This window comes from Penicillium lagena, assembly GCF_028827675.1.
Source record: "Penicillium lagena strain IBT 129212 chromosome Unknown utg000003l_segment0_segment0, whole genome shotgun sequence".
NCBI lineage: Eukaryota > Fungi > Ascomycota > Eurotiomycetes > Eurotiales > Aspergillaceae > Penicillium > Penicillium lagena.
The window spans coordinates 394970-407977 of NW_026623224.1; the positions used below are offsets into that span (position 1 = coordinate 394970).

The 13008-nt window shown below is 49.5% G+C and overlaps 6 protein-coding genes across 6 annotated transcripts; 2 read left to right on the forward strand and 4 right to left on the reverse strand.

Moving 5' to 3' along the window:
- Positions 1-30: 30 nt before the first annotated feature.
- Positions 31-897, reverse strand: N7510_005292 (uncharacterized protein; the record flags this gene model as incomplete). The annotated part of the gene is made up of 1 exon (XM_056977218.1): positions 31-897. One exon carries the CDS (start codon positions 895-897, stop codon positions 31-33), a length of 867 nt encoding a protein of 288 aa, XP_056833250.1.
- Positions 898-1298: 401 nt separating this feature from the next.
- On the reverse strand, positions 1299-3299 carry N7510_005293 (arylsulfatase; the record flags this gene model as incomplete). Its single annotated transcript, XM_056977219.1, has 4 exons — positions 1299-2001; positions 2053-3029; positions 3082-3122; positions 3170-3299. 4 exons carry the CDS (start codon positions 3297-3299, stop codon positions 1299-1301), a joined length of 1851 nt encoding a protein of 616 aa, XP_056833251.1.
- Positions 3300-3863: 564 nt separating this feature from the next.
- Positions 3864-5794, forward strand: N7510_005294 (sugar transporter; the record flags this gene model as incomplete). Its single annotated transcript, XM_056977220.1, has 7 exons — positions 3864-3975; positions 4037-4183; positions 4238-4562; positions 4627-4696; positions 4758-5371; positions 5428-5502; positions 5560-5794. 7 exons carry the CDS (start codon positions 3864-3866, stop codon positions 5792-5794), a joined length of 1578 nt encoding a protein of 525 aa, XP_056833252.1.
- A 948-nt stretch (positions 5795-6742) lies between these two features.
- N7510_005295 (fungal specific transcription factor domain-containing protein) lies at positions 6743-8134 on the reverse strand (the record flags this gene model as incomplete). Its single annotated transcript, XM_056977221.1, has 1 exon — positions 6743-8134. The coding sequence occupies one exon, from the start codon at positions 8132-8134 to the stop codon at positions 6743-6745; it is 1392 nt and encodes a 463-aa protein (XP_056833253.1).
- Positions 8135-8789: 655 nt separating this feature from the next.
- N7510_005296 (glycosyl hydrolase family 79 C-terminal domain-containing protein) lies at positions 8790-10382 on the reverse strand (the record flags this gene model as incomplete). Its single annotated transcript, XM_056977222.1, has 1 exon — positions 8790-10382. One exon carries the CDS (start codon positions 10380-10382, stop codon positions 8790-8792), a length of 1593 nt encoding a protein of 530 aa, XP_056833254.1.
- Positions 10383-12398: 2016 nt separating this feature from the next.
- N7510_005297 (uncharacterized protein) lies at positions 12399-12751 on the forward strand (the record flags this gene model as incomplete). Its single annotated transcript, XM_056977223.1, has 2 exons — positions 12399-12463; positions 12541-12751. The coding sequence occupies 2 exons, from the start codon at positions 12399-12401 to the stop codon at positions 12749-12751; spliced, it is 276 nt and encodes a 91-aa protein (XP_056833255.1).
- Positions 12752-13008: the final 257 nt, after the last annotated feature.

The following is a 13008-nucleotide window of genomic DNA, read 5'->3' on the forward strand; positions in this document are numbered from 1 at the left end:
ATGCCATTATTGACAGATGCTCTTCTTCTACTACTCCTTCTCTCCCGGCAGACGAACATCCTCCCATCCCCGTCCGTCCCCGATCCCTGGCACGCTGCCGTGGCGCCGGATGCCCTTCCACTCCGTGACATTGAACCACCCGATCTGCTGCACATCGCCAAATCCGCCAATCCAATAAGCCTGCATCACCACGAGTCGAGCCCAGAAACTCGCATGGGGCGACCCAGGCGCACCGGGCAACCAAACCTTCGAGTCCGGATGAGCATCCACGAAGCATTTGTCCAGCGCGGCAGCTGCATCACCGGGAAGCGGGGATGGGAGCTTGTCCAGGTAGCCAAACAACGTCACCCGAGGCAGGGCAGCGAGGCTTGGGGGCAAGCCGGGGTAGACGGGCCCGGCGTCAGACAGGTGGTCCCACCAGTCGAGTTGGAGGCTGAGGTTTGACCCGGCAGCGATATTCCTGAAGGTGCTGCCGATGCGGAGCGCCAGAACGATGGGATCTCCATTATCTCCATGCGAGAGCTCAGTTGGAAGAGCGCCGTCGCAGTCAGCGATATATTCGCGCAGTCCGACGGGGAGCCCTGCGACCGAGGCAGGAGCGTGGTCGGAGGGAGGCAGTGGGTTAGGGAACACGGTCGATATAACACCGGAGGTTGAGAGAGCCAAGAGTCGACGGGCCATCAGGGTAGATGTAAACCATGACGGCCGTGTCAGGATACCTACATCGGCCTCGGAGGAGATCGGGTGGTTTATCTGCTCGAGTGAGGGGTCTGAGGGGCCACCCAGTGAGATCTGGGCGTGCTCGGCGGAGGGAATCACCGAGGCAGCTGTGCTCCAGGGCACAGAAAGTAATGTGGCAAGTGCGGCGAGAAGTGGGGTGCTGTAGACAAAAATCATTCTGTCGATGGGAAGAGAAGAAAGAAAGGAGGACAAGAATGATCATGCGGAGGCATTTGTAGGAGCTTCTTATCTGATCGCGCTAGTCCGAAAATAGAGAGCTAAGTATAGGCCCCCACACTGTCATTCATAGCGAGGCATGATTTAGCAGCCTAGACACATCCCATGTCGATGGCTGACAGGGATTTTTTTGACCAGATCGGACATCGGCGTGACTTGTTGCCCCGTATTGGGCAACTCAGAGCAAATACGATAGGAATATAGTGGATGGATTATTCATCTCAGCGAGTCGGTAGAGAGAAAAATGCATGAACTACAGAATTGTTTTGAAACAACTGGCTTCTACAGTAGCTATTACATCTGTCCATCTATAAGACACGAGTTGCTTGAATGTATTCCCTTCAAGCAATACGTTTGCCATTACGATCAAAGCGCCGTGGCGTTCGGAAGAACCCATCCGGGTTCTCGATTGCACCCTTTTTCCAGTACTCATATTCCATCCAACCATCATCAGGCATCTGCTCTTCCGTTGCTGCGATAAAGTCCCCAAGCGCTGGGTTCAAGGGCACCACACCAGTTTCCAAAACATACTGGTCCCACAGTTTCAAAAGCTCTTTCAGTTTTTCCGGGTGTTTTTCGGAGAGGTCGTGAATTTCGCCTTTATCATGATCAAGATCAAACAGCTCCCACCGATCGTAGCCCTTAGGAGAGGGTCCCGCTTTGGTCGAAGGCATGTAAACTGCTTTCCACTTCCCTTGGCGGACGGCTGAGCGGCCGTTCATCTCCCAGCCTTCCACGAATTGATCTTTGTGAATCGAGCTTGAGTCTCCACGCAACCAAGGGACCATGCTCTTTCCTCTCATGCCAACCACTTCTCTCCCTTTGTAGTTGGGTGCGGGATGTTGAACTCCGGCCATTTCCAAGAATGTGGGAGCAATATCCATCACGGTTGAGAATTGGTGTGTGATCCCATTTGCCGGAATAGGACACTTGTACGCCGTGGGAAATTTAGCCACGAGAGGTACGCGGATTCCGCCTTCCGTGGTAAACGATTTATATAACCTGGACGGAGCGGTAGAGGCTTGGGCCCAGCGCGGACCGTACCTTGAGCAAAGTTAGCAAAGTTGTCGCCACAATATTGGGTTGGGGACTTACCAGACGAACGAGTTATAGTTACCGACATTGTCTAAACTGTTGTCATAGTACCGTTGAAGGTATTGCATTGGCCCTCCTTGAAAAGCCGGGTTGGCTTCATGGGCACCTCCTTCCGCTCCATTATCGGACAGAAATAGAACAAACGTGTTGTCCAGCTCGTCTATACTCCGCAAGTAATCACAGACACGACCCACATTATAGTCAATGCATTCGACCATGCCTGCATAGACTTCCATGGCGCGAGCTGACTTTTGTCGATGTTCTGATGATAGTTTTTCCCACTCTGGAACTTCAGGAGCTTCGACAGGGTGTGGCTCAACATCTTTCTCAACCAGCCCCAGCTCCTTGAGCTTGGCCAATCGACGAAGTCGCAGGGCGTCTGGTCCATCATCATACATCCCACGATAATGCTGGATAAATTCCTGCGGAGCTTGCAGTGGCCAGTGTGGTGCGGAGAAAGGGAAATAAGCAAAAAATGGCTTTTCAGTACTCCCTTCGGTGTTGGTTTGGTTCCAGTCCTTCAGATAGCCTAGCAAGATGTCCGCATAGCTATTCGAGGAATACCAGTCTTTGGGAAGCTCCGATTCAGGTACATATTTTCCATCCTCCATGTGGAGAGAATACGTCAGACTAAATGGTTTTGGAGCCTCATTTTCTTCGAACTGAGGCTCCCATCCAAAATGATTGGAAGCCCCAGGAAGAAGGGCGAATGATCTCTCAAACCCCTTTGCACACGGAGACTTGTCCTTGACTAGACCAAGGTGCCACTTCCCAGAGCATAGGGTCAAATATCCAGCATCCTGAAGAATCTGGGGCAAGGTAACCACTTTCTCATTCAAATAGCCCTCATAGCCTGGTTTACCTCTGGCCGGAGCCTGGCTCTCTTTAATTCCTTTCGGGTTCTCTCCTGCAGGCGTAGCTAGCCACTCGACCAGGGAGCCCAATCCCGCAATATGGTTGTCAGTCCCTGTGAGGATCTGCAAAGGAGTGAGTCGAGGGTGCTCAGGCTACAAAATGGAATTGACAAACCATTGAACGTGATGGGCTACATAGCGCTGTTGCATGAAAATCTGTATTGAATTAGCTAAATGATAAAAATTGCTGAAATATTTTGTACCTGTAAACCGCACACCGTCTTGTGCCAGGTTGTCGATGTTTGGGGTTTTTATTTCGCTACCATAGCATCCCACATCCGAAAACCCCAAGTCGTCGGCAAGGATGATGAGAAAGTTGGGACGCTTGGACATGTTGATAAAAGTACGGGAGCTGCAATATTGTCTCCAATAATTTTCTACGGTAAAATTATCCAAGTTCTCGAAGACGAATCTGCAAATGCTTTATGTCGAGGCGCATCGCGGTGGTCGGCTCCTCTGGAGCTTTGACCCGCGACCTCCGCGAGCGGCGCAGATTACGGCGGAAAGCGTCCAGTCAATTCCATACCCCGCAAACTCTTTCACCAATAGCTAGCCGGCAACCCGTTTATTGCGCTAGAACGAGAGAATGTGGCAGAGAACCGTCATCGAGAAACCCCTTTATTGGTCGTGTCTTTAGGAGTTGATGTTTTCTGAGTGGATGAGCAAGCCAGCAGGACAGCAATTTTCTTTGGTTGGAGTGAGCCAGGATTGCTCAAAAACAGCGGTTTGCTAATAATGTTTTAGCTGCCACGTGTAGCTCGTCATTTCAGTCTAAAATGATGCTCAGCAAAAGTCTAGGGCCCCGGACCTGTATTTAAACACGGTCATGTCAAAAGCTTCAAATCATTATAGCACTTCGTTCTCAACAGAGCTACCCTTTGCTTCAGCGCCGCCATCATGACGGGCACAATTACTCTAGATACGTTGAGACCCAGCTATTATACCAAATACTTCACAAGGAATCTGGCTCTTGCATGCGGCTTGGTTGCTATATCCACGTTCAACTATGGTCCGTCTATTCTTCATCTACCTGGATTATGACTAACTTACTGATGCAATCTTGCATGCAGCGTTCGACCAGCAGGGCTTTAACTCAACCCAGGCGATGGATGCCTTTGATAAAGATTTTGGTGTATGCAATGCTAAGGGTGTATGTGCTCTCGAGCCATACTATCTTTCTCTCTTAAACGGGCTGATTTATATTGGGTTCGCCGCGGGTCAGTACTTATAAGGCAATTTAAGGCACTCACGCACATACTGAGATATTCCAGGTGCTTGGATCGGAAGTTTCATCAGCTCTCTCTATGGACGCCGTATGACAATCTTCTGCATGTCCATCTGGGCTCTGGTTACCGCAACGATCCTCCTCACATCCGGAGTCAGCCACAACAAATGGCAGCTTCTTGCTGGCCGTATCCTGAACTATGTCTACATTGGAATGGAGCTTAGCTCCGTCCCGGTGTATCAATCTGAAGTTGTTCCAGCCCCGATCCGTGGTCTTGCAGTCGGTTCCTACCAGTTATCGTTGGGCATTGGCGGACTCATCGTCAACTCCATTTGCCGAGGGACCAGCGAAATCAACGATGATAGGTCTTGGTATGTCCACGCGGGCTGATTTGTAAAGAAACTTAAATTGATTTGTTTCGGCATCTTTGTATAGGATGATTCCCTATGGGCTTTACTACGTTATTCCAACGTTCGTTGCCAGCTGCATATGGTTTATACCAGAGGTATGATCTTTATGGATTATGTCTGACAGGTTTCTGAGCATTCGTCTGATTCGTTTTGCAGTCTCCACGATGGCTCCTCATGAAGGACAGAGATGATGAAGCCTTGCAGTCTTTGATCACGCTTCGAGGCAGGGGGAATGAAATATCTCCGGAAGAAGAACTTGAATTAATCCGACAATCTTTGCGAGAGGAAGCCGATCAAGGAACATACAGTGATCTATTCAAGGGTTACAATCGCCGTCGAACTCTCATAGTAATCGGCATAGGCTTCTTCTTTCAGGCAACCGGAAATTCATTCAGCGGTCATTATTCGGCAGTTTTTGTCAAATCTCTCGGCACAATTAACCCATTTAATGTGACTGTTGCCCAGACCGCAATCAACACCGTGACCGCACTTGTCGGAATCCTGCTGCTGGATCGCATAGGACGCCGAAAAATCTGGATCGTTGGCTCTTTCTTTATGCTCGTGTTCATGATGGCCACTGGAGGCCTGGGAATTCACACGCCTGTCTCATACTCGGCGAGCGAGGGAATCGTGGCCACGATGCTCCTCTATCAGGCGACATATGCAGCGACTGTCGGACCCCTATATTATACACTTATTACCGAAATTCCGGCGTCTCGTCTTCGAGATAAGACCGTTCGCCTCGGTGCTACTGCCAATATTGTTACGATGTGAGTGAGAAAAAAGGGTTGAGTGAGGAGAGCCGTTGACTGACAAATCTGGGAAGTTTCATCGTATCGTTTACTCTGCCGTACCTCCAGGATGCTCCATATGCTGATCTAGGAAGTCAAGTCGGATTTATGTGAGTTTTATTGACAATTTTCAGATCACAAAGATTGGCCTGCTGATCGCTCAAAAGTTATGGTTCAATGTCTTTCCTTGCCATGGTGTTTGGGTTTATCTTCATTCCTGAACTGAAAAACCGAAGTCTGGAAGAAATTGAGAGAATGTTTGAGACGGGTGTTTCTATCCGCAAATTCGAGGACTACCAAGAGGACCCAGCCAGGGTGCAGAATGTGGCGACCAAGTTCAATGCCTTGGATAGGTCCGAGCCGACTGGAAAAGGTCCTGTTGAGCGAGCAGATGCAGTTTGATGGCAAGCTTATATCGGTTTTTGTTTTTGGAAATATTGGGCGTGAATGCGAGAGTTGGTGGCGCTTAAAACGCACAGTATGTCCCAGAAATGCATCGTCATTAAAATAGTTATATCTCAGCATGGGAAGTTTTCCGAGCCTCTCTGGGAACGTTGTTGGGGCTTGGAAGAGTTAACCTGCGGCGAAGATAGTAGTTTCGTCAGCCGTGTCTGGCCACATTGTTGCTTGTATCTGTGTGTAAACGGTTTACTGATGGTATTTGCCCACATGGTTAGAGGTTGGTTTCGCGAGAAGGTGTAGATGAAGAGAACCGAGCACCTAATTACCTTGATATAAGATAAATATTCCATTGTGAAGTAGGATTTGTCTGAACAAGCTATCATACAAAGTCATTATAGTTGAAATCCAAATCCAGACTCTGGTTGATCCAGCCCAACTGTACCGGACTCATTGAAAAATTGAGCGTCCCATCACCCCAGCCGTACCCCATTTCCTGTGCGCTGGAATTTAACATGTCAAACGGAGGAAATGATACATGAGGTAATGCTGGAGTTGGGTTATTTGGAGGTGCTTCTGCTTTATGAGTTTTGCGAAGGCCACGATCGACGTAGTTGAATACGTCGCTGTCCTCCTCTGCTGGGCTGCGAGCAGTGGGAGCAAATGCGTCTCCTCGGCTAGCCATGTCAATTTGTATCTTGCCAAAGGTGCCAAATGTACGCAGACTTGGCGAAGTTGGTCTACCAGGCTCCTCTGTCTGTTGATTCGGTGTGGAAGTAGAGTTAGTATCAAAACCCCTGTAAAGTCAAGTTAGACCAAGAACAAGCATCACAAAGGTAATACTTACGTGGATAGATTTGTTATATCTATATGGTATCCATTGCGTTTGGCAAGGTTGCAAATCGAGCCAAACTGAGACAAAATGGTCAGGATATCAACGTCCGAATACCATCAAGTGCCAGAACTTACCAACTCGCATATAGGCTTCGATCGCCGACAAACCTCTTTGACACATTGTATCGGGGCATCTAAAACTGAATTGACCTCTTCATTTGTGAGCCCGAGAGCGATACTGTCTTCCGCTCGCCGCTCAATGGCCAGGATCCGAATCGCAAGAGACGCAGACATCGCCACGACTGGATCATGAATTGGGCCGTGAAGGCTCATACTCTCGGATATGACTTTGCAAATTGTAAAGGCATGTCGTAAGCGATTGCGCCGACAGTTAAATAGGAACGACTTGGGTGAATCATTAAGGGGATTAGAGGGACTGTCCACCTGAGCTAGAGCTGTGATATAAGACCCTATTCGATTCAAGTCACACCAGCATCCGTGAAAGAGACAGTGGAGAGTAATAAAGTTGAAGAGCTGGGGTTGACGGCGATACATGACATCGTCGTTGAAATGAAGTTCCATGGGCAAACGTGCTTGCCATTCTTCTAGCTTCTGCTCAAATTTCCAGAAGGGCGAATCGCTGTCCCATGGACGCTGCGATGGTGTGTGGCCCCTATTCCTGGGGTGATAGGGTAGGGTGTAGTTGAGAATTTCCCGTCGCAAAACTGCAAGTTTGACTAGAAAGGCCGATATCCCAGGACGTGTGGAGTGGATAGTGTTGAGATCACTCTCCAGGTAACCCTGCTCGGTGAGTAGCTGGTCCAGTCCGGCCATGTTGGTCTCGAGTGCCAACTGGAACGCATTTTCGTTGCACGGTAGTTTTACCTCGATTGATGACAGGTTGAGTCTACTGAGAGGACTGCGCCCAGATTCGATCATCGACTCCATCACAAGGCAACTCCACATAAGCCGTCGCCGGGTCTCTCGGACAGTTACGGTGGTCCGAGTCTCGTCGGGGATTTCAAGATTGAGCTGTAGGCCTTGTGTGAGGCGGATTGCCAGTCCTGAGAGTATCCAAGCATTCATATGCTCAGCTCGATGCCATTCGTAGCGTTGGAGTAGGAGGAGTGCCTGCAATGTGGTTGTCGATGGTGGGGAGAAAATCTCCAACATGATGAGCCGGCGGCTTTCGTCTGCCCACTTATCCGCACGGCTGTCTTGTGGATCAAGGAAGTGCAGGCTGGTCGCGATGACGATGAGTAGAAGAAAATTCGGGATAGCCCCCCGGTCGAACGCCTGCTGAAAAGTAGGCCGGTGGATGAAGGTGTAGAAGTAGAAAAAATGAGGGCCGTCAAAATACGCGTCGAGAAATTTTCTTAATTCAGCATGGCTGGGAAACTCGGTTTCAGTATCAAGGGCATGTTCTTGACGTCTTGCAAGGCTGCATTCTTCTCCGTTGATTTGGCAGGGGTCGCATGGTGCAGTTGAACAAGTCGACGTGCATCTCATCTAACCTGTTGTCAGATGAACTTCTAGAATAGGATGGATATGAATGATTAACCTTCTTTTGCCTGCATCTTCTACAGGCATTGTTCACGCGTGACCGCTGTAACAGCTCCGATGCGGGATACCACGAGCACTCGATGTTGAGTCGCAAGCAGTTACCACATACATCGGGGCGTTCATCACAGCGCACCTAGAGAAAATAAAAATCAGTACCTAGTGCAGTCAATTATATCAATACATCAAATCTGCATACCTTCCGTCTCCTGCAGGTCGCGCATCCGGATCGGCGATTGGAGGGGCGCTTGGCAGGCCGGTTCGCACTCGTCAGCTGGGGCCCGTGGTCTGGTCCAGCCATAATGAAGGCCCTAGTCAATCCTTGGCTGCTCTTCTGTCGGCCTGAACATGTAGCTATCAGTTTTTGAGCAGGAACGTTGCAATGAACAAAGAGACAAAAGTGAACAATGAACCAAGTGGGGATTCGAGCGGGGCAGGAATCGCGCAACGGCGGCAAATGGTGTGCTCATCCGTTAATGTAGCAGTCCGACTGCTGTCAGCCTGCTCAATCACTTATTTGTTCTTGATAGAGTCTGAGGCCGTGTACGCGATGAAATAAACTCAGGGGCTTTAGTCCAGATATAAGTCTCAATGAATGATCTATTTACAATCCGTAGAATGTAACAAGGACGGCTTCGCTATCCGATACTTCAACCTTCACCTCGCCGCCGGTAACAATATGAGTCTCCTCTGTCGGAATACCAGGCACTAGGTGTCCTTTGCCTTGCCCGATCGAGTAACTCCATTGCTCACCGGCCCAGGTGATGTTCTCCGTCGGGCCTCCATAGTCGAATCCCATGGCCTGAGCACCAGCAGCAGACACAAGGCGCTCCACCTTGTAGGTAAATGTGCCGAAACTGATTGGAATTGAGACATTCTCTGACCCACGATCACTAGTACTCTCTCCTTCCACCCATGTGCGCAGGTTGATCAGCGCGACTTTGGCCAAACGATTGGTAAATCTATCATACATCGCATATGCGGTGAGCACGTCTGACCCCAGGTCCACCTCTGCGACCTTGCCTGGGTTATGTCCAATGAAGTCCGCAATAAACGGCAGAGCGTACCAGACACCACGCACCTGGGGTCCAGGGTTGGTATCTCCGGCAGAGTCGTCTGGCACCCAGTAACTGTGTAGAGCTGCAGGACGGTGCGTGGCATCAATCCGAGAAACGCCCTGCGTCAAGCTGTATAACTGAAAGTCGATGCACCATAAGGCCGCTCCGAATCCGGCCTGAATTTCAACGGAGCTCGCGGTGCCAGAACCGGTTTCACTCAACACAAACTGGACATCAGGGTCGTTGGCCTGTAGATACTCGATTTGAGAAGTAAAAGAACCGACCAATGAGGTAATAGCGCTGTGGTTCATAAGATAGGTCTGCTGTTGCGCCGTAGTTGTATAGTCAGTCCCGAGCTGATAGTAGTGCCAGGCGGCGACTTTGACGTTGTCGGAACTATCGATATTATTCTCGAATGTATCCGCGCTGGAGAAGATTATTAGCATCTTCTGCATACTCAACCCTTGAGAAAAAGGAACATACAGGTCAAAGAGAGGACTTCTTGTTGCAAAATCAAGCACCTCAAATATACGTGACTTGCCCAATCCCAAAGTGTTCGAAACATCACTCATGACTGTCTTTGAATCGTTGACATATTGATCGACAGTATATGTAATGCCGTATTGTGAAGGATAGAGATTAGGCTCGTTCCCAATTGCGATTGCCGCCAAACGGTCTTTGCCGACATTCTTGTATGCCCGAGACACATATGTAAGAGTGTTTGAGATGTTGAGCGTAGGACCCAGTGGAGCTTGGAAAGTCATGTCAAAATCTTGAAAGCTCGAAAATCCATCAAAATAGCTGGGTCCTAGGATGTACGTTGCCGCGGAGCCAATCGGGCAATCGCCGGCAATGCAGACTTTCACCTCATCCTGGCTTGGATCAAAGAGTACACGGTCACCGCTGGTTCCACCGATGCGAATTGTTGGTGCTGTGCCAAGTCGCTCAGCAATAGATTCGAGCAGATTGAGAGTAAATTCATTCGTGTAATCGTTGATAAACGCCGTCTCAAACCCGAAGCCGACAAAATTAGAAGGAGCTTGGACAGCGCCTTCCGGGGCCTCGGATGACAATGGAGCATTCACCGAGGTGGTTGCAGCCAGAAGAGCACTTTGCACGACTCGAGGTTGAAGATGCATCTTTTTTCTTGTATCCAACCCCTACTCTGGTCGTGTAGTTGGAAGTATATATACCTTAACTAGAAAGATGACGTGCGATCTGCATCAAGCCAACTTGAAAGTAATATATATGTGCATCCGCGATGGCCGCGACGTCCGTATCCTTTCAAGGGAGCTAAATGTTTGTAAGATGCAGGGTCAGGCACAAGCGGTTTGTACAGTGATCACCGCTGGCGAAGGGCGGCGAGCCTGCGAGGATTTCAATGAAAGACAAAATCTGACAGATCTCTTCGTCTCCCGGCGCGTTCTTTGCTGAGCGTGGATATCAATAGCGCAAGAAAAGAGGGAAAGAAAGGACCAAAGACCGGCTGATTACCCCTGTCGTCACGCGAAGCGCTGGTGGCGTTGCGTCATTGCGCACTACTGAAATACTAGATGCAGTTAGTTTAATGGGAGTCAATCACACGGATAACTTTGTGTCCAAAAACTAAGTACTAAATCAAATCGAGGCTATGTCAACAAATTTCATGTCTATGTCTATGCGGGGAAAGAGCGGCCTTAAGAATCTGACCGATCATTTGCGCTAAACATCAAGATAATAAATGGCGAGAAGGCCACTTCGATCTCTCAATGGCTTTCGGTGAGCTGTATAGTCTATCAAATAGTTTTGGGAGGGGATTAAGATATGAGTCTCAGCGACGATTTAAGCAACGCACTGCGTGTACACGAGATGCTGCTCACCGAGTTTGAGATAAAATTGATTCAGCATCTCCCCGCTCGCTTCGGGTTCCTACTTAAACCACGAAATCATGAATGAGGCCACTATAGTTGTTGGGTGTGCCTTCCCTTGATCTGCTAGGAGACCTCTCTTCTCCTTTTTCTTCTCCTTCTTCTCCTCCTTCCTCCTGTGCGGCAAACTGGTCATCGCTTGTGAGATTGTCTCTTTGACTCATAGAACCTTGACGAGTGGTACCATCAGCAAACGACTGTCCTGACCAGTTGTTGGTTATTTGTAGGCGAACAACGGCCTTGACGGAATCACCGATGATGCATTTATGCAATTGGGTTCGTTTCTCCCGATCGTAATCCAGGTGATCGAACCGCATACACAGCACACAAGGTCAGTATGATTGGCGTATATACCAGAAAGCAGTGATGAAGACATTGGGTTATTCTAAAAGCTCGCCTCAAGTCAGATGATGACTCCGATAAGGCACCGAGATCGAGCTGACTGAGCGCGTGTCCACATACATGGCCGTTTTCATTTTGATTATGATAGACTATATGAGCATGAGTGATGGTCGCTGGAAGTGTTCGCCTTACATCTGTTAATAAGGGTCAAGTCAACCTTATGTCGAATACAATATGGTATCCTAGCTACGCCTGGGGGTTCCAATAAGGGTTCGGCCTTAGATCTGGTTTCTAGCCTGAGACGTGAATTCTGAGCCCTGTATAACCTGCCAAAAGGATTATTTATCGCTATCACGATACCTCAAGCGAAGGAGACGCCTGTTTGTAATGACCGACTGAGGGTAGATTAGATCGTACCACTCGAGCCAGCAAGTAGAATATGGCCTAGGAACCAGATACCACGAGGTATCAGCTTCAGCTTCTATGGAATTCCATATAGTGTCCCCTAATCTAATGCGGGCCGCTCAATGATTGATCTGCGCTAAGGCTTTGGCGGTGGGTCCAGAAAAGAGTTATCAAGTGTGTATTGGTCAAGCCGCTTTCGAGAATGACTGTAGGTCATTGTTTTCATTTGCCCATTCTATCACTAGCATCCCTCCTGGATAAGACCTCGATATACTTACAGAGCAGGTCCCACTCCCATCTCAAACGCTGCAACACCAACGATCCTTCCCAGAACTGCAAAGCTCTCTTCCGCAACTAAACAGCGGTGCATCTTCCAATCAAGCGAGATGCCAGCGGATTTGATATCAAGCAGGTTTCTCTCGGACGCCGTCCGATGAGAGAAGACAGATTACGACTTGAAAATAAAAAGATACTGGAATTTCAGGATACGGCGGAGCATCGATGGGCCGAAGACCGCTGAGTGTCCGGAAGCATCCCTGCGATGCACTGCTGTGGAGCTGGGGCCGGTGGGTTCACGATTCGATGGGGGGTGGCGAGACCGGTGGCGTGTCTCGTGGCTAGGACATAGTCTAATATCTTCTAGATCTGGTTCACAGGATACTCCGCGCTCTGCTTTGGGCGCCCTTTTCCGGTTTGCCATCGTAGGAGTACTACTGTACCTAGTGACCGTACTCAGTGAGTCAAATGAAGTAAGTGGTCAGTGGAGCTGGATCCACTGGGCCCAGCGCCGCCATTTTGCCGCCCAGCGATGTTGCCTGGCCGATGCACCGCCGAGGACCGGAGGGGTCAGCTGATGGTCCCTAGGGATGAGTCAAAGCAGCTCCCAGAATAGCATGAATGCCCAGGTCGGCTGTGGATCGGAACCGCAGGCATCATGCTCGGCTGTGAGCCACACCACCGCCACGATGGCGTGAGTCACGGCGACTCCCCCAACACGAGGGAGCCGATCAGGTAGACGACGAAACTACGGTGGAACAATTCCGAGTAAAATGGACTGTACGATTGGCTATCCTCCCGCGTTCAAGTCCACGAGGGACACTCCAGATGCTCC